At 51.8% G+C, this 8,083-nt stretch overlaps 4 protein-coding genes across 4 annotated transcripts in view; 1 reads left to right on the top strand and 3 right to left on the bottom strand.

Moving 5' to 3' along the window:
- Nucleotides 1–2,488: 2,488 nt before the first annotated feature.
- P152DRAFT_477937 (polyketide synthase) lies at nt 2,489–3,434 on the bottom strand (the record flags this gene model as incomplete). The annotated part of the gene is made up of 2 exons (XM_033681621.1): nt 2,489–2,764; nt 2,812–3,434. Coding segments are annotated over 2 exons (899 nt in total), but the record flags the coding sequence as incomplete, so codon positions are not given.
- Nucleotides 3,435–3,765: 331 nt separating this feature from the next.
- On the bottom strand, nt 3,766–5,941 carry P152DRAFT_477936 (uncharacterized protein). Its single transcript, XM_033681620.1, has 3 exons — nt 5,820–5,941; nt 3,914–5,770; nt 3,766–3,860 (listed from the first exon to the last, which is right to left on the bottom strand). The coding sequence occupies exons 1-3, from the start codon at nt 5,931–5,933 to the stop codon at nt 3,816–3,818; spliced, it is 2,016 nt and encodes a 671-aa protein (XP_033538479.1). The 5' UTR covers nt 5,934–5,941; the 3' UTR covers nt 3,766–3,815.
- An 883-nt stretch (nt 5,942–6,824) lies between these two features.
- P152DRAFT_477935 (uncharacterized protein) lies at nt 6,825–7,921 on the top strand (the record flags this gene model as incomplete). Its single annotated transcript, XM_033681619.1, has 2 exons — nt 6,825–6,998; nt 7,047–7,921. 2 exons carry the CDS (start codon nt 6,825–6,827, stop codon nt 7,443–7,445), a joined length of 573 nt encoding a protein of 190 aa, XP_033538478.1. The 3' UTR covers nt 7,446–7,921.
- Nucleotides 7,862–8,083, bottom strand: part of P152DRAFT_469368 (DUF899-domain-containing protein) — a gene marked incomplete at both ends in the record, with an annotated part of 750 nt that continues 528 nt past the window's right edge. Inside the window, one exon of the mRNA XM_033680893.1 lies at nt 7,862–8,056. Coding sequence (XP_033538477.1) covers nt 7,862–8,056 — 195 coding nt within the window. The remainder of the gene's footprint in view (nt 8,057–8,083) is intronic.

Below are 8,083 nucleotides of genomic sequence, written 5' to 3'. Positions count from 1 at the left end.
GTTATCAGTGGAGCCCAGGTCGCATTTGACCTCTAGTGTAGCCTTCTCTACTTGCCTATTTCCAACTGAAATGACTGAACTCCAACCTTGCCTCCTCCAACATGACCTCCATTTCGAGATTATTTAGGCGATGCCGCGTATCATATAAATTCATATTTCTTTTCTCAATACAGAGTCTACCCTTGTGGAGGTACAGTTTTCCTTAACTTCATGGGGAGAGGCATTGTGAAAGGCATGTGATACAGGAGAGGCCTCCACAGTATGTGGAGGAGGCCATGTGGTTTATCAAATGGGAAGATAGCAGATAATCCACATGCATGTTTTGTTTGGAGTGAGATCTGGCTCTGGCAAAGCCAATTTGACATTTTTGGAACTCTGGTGTCTGCTTCATTTTCGAATTCAAGAGCGAAGATGGCAGACAGGCAATCAACTCCTGGAGTTGGAAATACGGACGACACCGGTATGGACATGACGGCAACGACCAACACGGCCACAAACAGCACGGCCCTGAACAACATGATTACTCTACGACATCTACAGTTCGCTAGCCTATTCACAGACTCCAATCATTCAGTGGATCACTTCCTAACCATGCTCTCTCAATGAGCGGCAAGAAAGACCTATCCTTGATCAACGACCACGAAGTTATACATATCGAGAAGTTCCGGAATGCCATCCGGGACTTCTCGATCGCCTACGATAAGCTGTAGTCCGTAGGATATGATAGGTTTATAAAGAGGGGTTTCTATAGCGAATCCCATATCCAGGCGAGGAGTTGGCAACTCCTCGTAAGCTCCGTCCATCTCTTATATCCACTTCAGCGCACCCAAACTTTTCTTGCGACATACGCCTGTGAATACTGAAGAAGCCCAGGCTAATTTAATCTAGGGACCTATGTAGAGCGAAGCACACCATAGGCCTGGTGATATCCAGTGATCTGGACCTTGCGAACAAGGATGAAAACACACTAGATTGTGTGTCCCCTATCGAGGAAGTGTTCCAGACGATGAGGATAAGCACCACCATCTCCGACGGAGCACCTGTACCGATTTAGGTCAAGGAACGGAAACCCGTCTGCAAAGTCGTGATGGACAGGATAAAACTCGAAGTCCTGGTGAATCGCCCAATGGGGACACGGTAGGTTGAAAAATACTATTCCGTATGCTACATAAGGTAGCTAACCTGACACAATCAATAGAGGAAGGCCGCAAACGATCGAAGCAACGCAAACAAGAAGTTGAAGATCGACACAACAAAAAAGAGCCTCACAAAGTAGGCGAGGCACCAGAGGGCCAGGTAGTGCCACGGCAGACAAGTTTCAAGGGATGGCAGTGGCTGCGTGGGCCTGCATGTATCTAGCGATTGCTTCTGTGCAGATGTTTAATCAGGCATATTTCGACCCAACATCAAGCACCGGGCATGCATGCATGTAGCAAGAGGTCTTGGTGCCATGGCTGACCCGTGGAGACGATGCCTTTGGCGTCATGGTCGGGTGTCTTCATTTGCACTTACGGGTAGCGTTTCTGAGTCACTTGATTCAATCAACGAGTTCATCTCACCATACAAAACGTGGGATTTGCTACACATCATAACTGGGAGTCAATCAGCTGCATAGATAGATACAAGATCCAGTCAGAAAGAACATCAAAGGGCGTATGCACTACGGCTGAGAACGGCGAGGGTCTGCGGCTTGCAGAAAGGGGAAACAGAAGTTATTTTTCTAGTGTCACCAACGGTTATTAGTGTTTCGAATCATTGTTGTCAATACAATGCTGAGAGCAGGCCGCGTGTTCGTAACAAATATAAGTACCCAGTGGCTCTCCTGTGAAAATGAATGGAATGCATGGGCGATGATGCGAAGGACAGACTGGCCAAATCTACATAGTGTACACCGATACTCGACCGCCATGGCCCTTGGATGGGTTGGTGGCTAGCGTCCATAATAAACGACCCCTTTCCATTCTCCCGTGGTTTCCATGCCACCTAGAGTCATCGATCACCCCACCGTTCGTCCCCTATTCCTAAGTATGCTCATCGACGTGCAGAGGTTTTGGACTTCGATGGTACGGGTTTCCTGGTGCAGATATACATAGTTATGGGCATTCCCCTCTGCAAGAAAGGATCGAAACATTCGTTGAAACACATTGTGAAACGATTTGGAACAGAGAATTGGAACAAGACCGGTTTCATGTGTGAGGGGGGGAGATTCGTCGGCAAGGTGGCTAAGGGGTCTCCAGACGAACAGCTGCGCTCGAGGCATTGGAGTACAGGCGAAAGCAGAATGCCTGAGAAATGGAGCCGAGTTGGTCCTGCGAGATGCGCCATTCGATCGTCGAAGGTTGGGTTCTCTTTTCCAATTTGACAAAAAGCATGAAGGACACCCAAGTGAATCAGTAAATCAGAAGTATTAAACATTTAGTCTACAGGAACGTCAGCAACCAGTTCCATTAAATTAAATGTACCAAAATCAGAGGCGTCTGAAAATGAATTAAGCCTTCCTCCTCGAGGGGGTGCCCTTGGAGCGCGTTGTCGTGGATGAAGCAACAGGAACCGGCTCTTTCCCCTTAATTGCAGCCTGCCTCTTTTTGGACGTCGTGGTTTTGGCCTTCGTCTTACTGGACCCATTCCAGTAATAAACCATCTGCACTGCCAGAATGCCGTTCAGAATGAACCCGGCAATGAACCCGTAGAGGATGATCGGATCATCAACCTCTTGAAGTGTGGTGAAGACCCTCGACAAGGAGCCGATCAGGTACATGAACACCTAAATACACTGTTAGTCTAGCATCACGTCGCGTTTTCCGAACGTACCGCAAACGCGCTCAACTGCCCTGTCCCACCCTCCTTATAAATCGTCCAGATCTGCGGCACCTTGCTCGCGATACTCAACACCCCCGCCCCCGCCTGTAGATACCCCATGGCCTCATCCCCTACCACCCCCTTTCCCAGCAACGCCGACACCGCGAACCCCACCCCCGCAAACCACGCCTGCGCCTCCAGCTTCTTCCCGCTAAAATGCAAAATCATCGTCGCGATCGCCACGTTCTGCACGCTGATCAACGCGCTCTCGCCGTACGTGCTGAACGGGTTCCCGCTGCGCGCATTATACGCGCAGGTGATGATGAACGCGGCGGTCTCGAGCGCGTACGCGGTGAAGGAGAGCCCTTCGGCGGAGCGCGACTTGGCGAGCTTGATCAGCTGCGGGAGCTTGACGACGGAGGAGGAGGCGATGATGGCGAGGCCGAGAGCTTTGCTGGTGGCGAGTTTGAGGCATTCGGGGGATTGAAAGGGGTCGAAGTCGAGGAGGAGGGTCTTGTAGCAGTGGGGCCCGATGAGGGAGGTGCCGGCGTCGAAGATGAAGGTTGGGAGGTTGTGGGTGATGGGTTTGACGTATGGGCGGACGGCCTCGACGGCGGTATCGAGAACTTCCATGGTGATTGGTGTGGTGCTGACGGATAAGTGGAAGTGTTTGAGGAAACAGGATAAATGTTGAGTGTCGTCGAAGTTGACTTGGTTGTTGATGACATGTGGAGCTGAGGCTGAGACAGGGTGTTCAGCCTCACATCAGATCTAATGTCACATGAAAGTCTCCGAGCTTCCGTCCGCTTGGCAACCATTTCGGAAAGCGAACGGAGCATCGTGTAATGGATCACCATGCAGGAGATGAAGATATACAATGCCTCATACATGTACAAGTTTTGTTACTGCAAAATCCATCTATCTAATTGAACCGTAAGGTACAGTACAGAAGAATCCACTTGATCCAGGCGTGTACCGATTGTCGCTCGTTCTCGCGCTGATATTGTACATAACCCCTAATCTACAAGCAAACTTTTCAATCGGGCTTCCGTAGCGATGACCTGGTGATGTGTCAGTAGTGTCTCATATTTAAAAGGGGATTGCCGGTACTCACATCAAGCGCTTGTCGCACTTCCAACACCTTTCTGCACTCCCCAACCCAATCGTTGCTCAACGTCTTCGCCCATCCTTTCAGCCCGTTCATCTCACGCGCGGCCCGATCTAGGTTTCCCTCCTCGAGAAGGGCCTCCGTCCTTGTCAAGATGCTCTCCACATCATCTCCGACCGGCAGTCCCTGCTTCTTGAACATGAGTTTGCTCATCGCAAGGCTGGCCACATGGCTCGCAACGCCAGCATGTTCCGGCAGCAGCGCCGCCTTCCTCACCTCGGCGGACACGCGTCGGAAGCGATCGATGAGTTGCGCGGGGGTGGGGATACCCTTCTGGTATGCGGCCGGGTTGATCGAGGCAATGGCGGCGTTCACGACCGGATCGTTGCTCGCCACTTCTTTGAGGGCGACAAGCTCGTTGATGAATGGCCGGGGCCGGTCGGCCCTCTCGATGTTGGAGCGGACGGCTTCGACGGCGACGATAAGATGCTGGGTTTGCAAGTTGGAGTCGACGACGGAATTCCATTCGCCAGTAAGCTTTTCGAGTTCTTTGACATCGGCTTCGAGCTCCGAAAGACGGCCGAGACGACCATTTCGCTCGCTCTCGACGTGACTGCGGACACTCTCGGCGAACTGGTCGTTCAGTCCAATAGCGAGTGAGAGACGCTCGTTCTTCAGCTTCTGTTCGTGGAGTTTCTCGGCAATGTCCAATTCCCAGCGGAGTTTGTCTTGATAGCTCTTGCTGAGCAGTTCACGCTCGGACTCGTACTCGTCCCGCCATTTGGCTTCGACCTCCCGGATCGCTTCGTCCTGTCGTCGGAGGAACTCCTTGGCTGCAGCGTCGAAATCGGAGTGCAGCGCTTTCAATTGTTCTTCCGTGTTGCGCTCAGTCGTCACCTTCGCTGCAATCAGGTCCTCTCGGACCTTGGCGATTGATTCCTTGGCCTTTTGGATCGTGGTAGAATACTTCCCGGTGGCGTTGTCCGCATTGACTACCGCAATGATGTCGTTAACCACCTTGACAACATCTTGAATGACTGCTTCTTCCGCGCCCTCAATGTTGATGTGGTCAATCAAAGGCAATTGAACAGGTTTCGCAGCCTCGGCTTTGGGTGTTTCTGCAGCCGGGATTGTTTTCTCCCGACTGGCATTGTCCGTAGGTAGAAGCGCATGCGATGTAGACTCTGGGGCTGCTTTTTGTGCCTCAGGGGTCACTGGAGCAGCAGGTGCTGGCTTCGACTTTCCTGCTGATGGATCCTCCAAAGCGCTCATATGCCGGCCCTTGGCTCCCAAATCGCTCGATTTTCTTGTCGCCTCATCGACCAATTTGGAAGATACGCCGCTCCGCTCGGGAATGTTGACCTTACTCTCACCACGCACTTGCTGATATAGACGGGGCTGAGAGCCTGCTGGTTGGAACCGTTTCCGGAATTCCCGCTCTTCGAAATACCCAACAGCGTCTTCGCCGAACGGGACGTATTCCGTGAAGAAATCATGAAAGTTGTCCGATACAAGCGCATAGTAGACACCGCCAGCATATCCAAGGGCCGAAAGGAGGGCGGTCAACAGGAGGAAACGCAACGGGCGTCTCTTCTTACGAGGCTTAATCGGAGGAGCAACGGAGGCAGTGCCGGTGCCAGTCGGCGGTTGAGTCGGGGGGATTGATGGAGATCTAGCAGCTTTCACTTCGGCAGGTGAAGGTGGTGTTCTGGGGACAGGTTGCCCATCGAGTTGGGAGGGCGATCCATTAGCCGGAGAGAGCCTTGGGTCCGGAGGCGCCGTTTCGACGCTTGCTTTCGAGCTCTTAGACCCAGGTAGAACCGTCTCATCAGGATTTTTGCTGGCGAAGGCCCTTCGAGATGTCTGCTGTTCGTTAGGATGGCGTTGGTTCGTGTGATCCGCGAGGTCATACCGAGTTCTGAGCGAGAACAAATCGCTGCGCAACCGGCTGCCATTGGGCTCCCTGGGCGCTCCCAAGGACCCTCAATGGAGCTCCTCTACTCCGTAAAAGAGCGGCGCGCAGCATGACGAGCTGCTTTGAGAAGGATGGAGATGTCCAGGTAAATTGGATGAACAGCTTGGGGGAAGCAACAAAATCTTGGGATGAAGTTGAAGCGCCGAGCATCCTGCGTCCGGAACTTCCCGAGGATGCCTGGCTCCACAATCGACGTATCAATGCCGGACAACATCACCGTCTTCGCCATTCTTACAATAAATTCTACCAGTAACTGAACACCGTCAATCATGAAAGTATGCAATCGTTTAGCATGTTGAATTAGTGTTGTGATGCGTAATCATGTCCGCAATACTTTGGTGTCCAATGTCCGGCGAGATTCCATGATGCCACCAGGCTCTAATTACCGACACACCGTTTGATTTTTGAGAACCATCCAGTGCCTCAATAGTCACTGGATCCCAGTCATCTCAGCTTGGCTCCAAATAGCATCTAGGACAGAGCTCACAGTGTGGCCGTGGCTTCTATCCGTTTGGGTAGACTGCTCATTGTTGTATGGAGATATCGTTCCGAGCACAAGCTGAGCGAAGATTCCAGGACATGTATCACGACATTGTTTGAGCTTTGGTAAATGGTAAGACCAGGCCCAGAAAGATTATCAGAAACCCTCTGCTATCTACGACGGTCTCAATTATGAGCAGTGAGCTGTCTCCGCGGCACATATCCTCTTTCATCTGGGTAAGGGCTTTGCAGGAGTTCTAGATGGCGGGATATATATAATATGCCAAAGAAGAGAGGATGGTGGCCTTAAGAACCATCCTTCAAGATCATTCAACTATACAGCAAATCCTCTAGATTGCAAATCCACCGAATCCCCTTCAATACCAACTCGACTCTGTGAGCCGCCCGGCCAAAACAAATAATTATAGCTGGCCCAACGGCTCCGATCCCGATATTCCCTAAATGGGTGCTACCATTTCCAATATCTCCTCCGTCCCCTACTACGTCCTAGGGCTTTCGGAGATCCTCTCAGGAATCGAGCAAGAAACCTTCGAGATGCCGGACGAATGTCCCACCCTGACCACCGTCGATACGCCGTTAACTGAGTCAAGCATGGCTCTAGTGCCTGAAATCGAGGTAGACCTTAGTGACGGCAAGAGATAAGGAGGACCCGCAGACGTCCAGCAACAAGACACATTCTCTGTTCTTTCGCCCGCGAAGATGGGCGAAAGGCTGCCAATTATCGTTGAGGAGCACGAAATCAACCCAGCGCTTTTGGACGAACCGACAGAAGAAAAGGAACGGTATTTTGATCCGGAGTCCTGTGAAGAGGAATGTGAATGTGATCTCAATTCGCAGATATATGAGTTGGAAGGGGATTCTAGGGAGGAGGTGGACGAGGACGGAGAAGAGGATTTCGAGAGCCCGGCCTCACCAAATACACAACGGGAGTTGGCCGATCAGGCAGCCGCCGCAATGGATGCAGAACCCGATATGGAACCCCAAGTCTCGCTGTGCGAACTACTCGAGGACCGATTCACCGAGCTCGAAGCGCTTCGACGCGCGCTGAAAGTCCAGAAATGAGTGGACTCCGCCCTAACCGGCGACGGCAAGCTCAAAGCCACTCTAGCGTCGCACGTTGTGGCGGAAGTGGAGAATAAACTGACGATGCTGGGAATCTATCGATTCTTGTACAGTAGTAGCAATTTCTCCCAGAACTTCTGTATTAGTCTGCTGGACTTGACGGCCCCGAAACGTCGAGCAAGAAGGTGGCGCTGGATTTCGGATTTGCGGAATTGCTTACGTGTGCGGAGTAAAATTCCAAGGGAGGAAAGGGGGTTAATCTACTGCTTGTCACTGGTTTAATGATTTCAGGTCACTACCCTAGATTTTCGCGATGAATCCTACACAGAGAATATGAAGTACTGCAATGGTTCGTATCTCATTATCACTCCTGCATTCTCCGCACTGCCCTCAACGTCGAAAAGCATCTCATCCCCCTACACACCAGATCGCATCATGTACTCATTCCCAGCATACCAATTCCCCCTCCCCTCCGGCACCAAATCAAACACATTATAAACCGGACACAACAAATCTAACCCCCTCTCCACCCCCGGCCCAAAATCCCCCTTCTGCATATACAAATGCCTCACCCCCTCCTCCTCCCCCTGGAACACCGACACCCCCGCATCCTGCCCCATCCTCCCCCCCTCCCTCTC

The sequence above is a fragment of the Eremomyces bilateralis genome (assembly GCF_010015585.1).
Source record: "Eremomyces bilateralis CBS 781.70 unplaced genomic scaffold P152scaffold_1, whole genome shotgun sequence".
NCBI classification, from domain to species: Eukaryota; Fungi; Ascomycota; class Dothideomycetes; order Eremomycetales; family Eremomycetaceae; genus Eremomyces; species Eremomyces bilateralis.
The sequence above is the reverse complement of the archived record's forward strand: the minus strand, read 5'-3'. Positions and strand labels throughout refer to the sequence as shown.

Excerpts from the sequence above, each read along its gene's own strand:
- P152DRAFT_477936 (XM_033681620.1), bottom strand. The coding sequence starts at position 5,933 with ATGCTGCGCGCCGCTCTTTTACGGAGTAGAGGAGCTCCATTGAGGGTC. Across the intron at positions 5,771-5,819 it reads TTGTTCTCGCTCAGAACTCG|ACATCTCGAAGGGCCTTCGC; the intron begins GTATGACCTCGC and ends AACGAACAGCAG. Across the intron at positions 3,861-3,913 it reads AAGTGCGACAAGCGCTTGAT|GTCATCGCTACGGAAGCCCG; the intron begins GTGAGTACCGGC and ends ACACATCACCAG.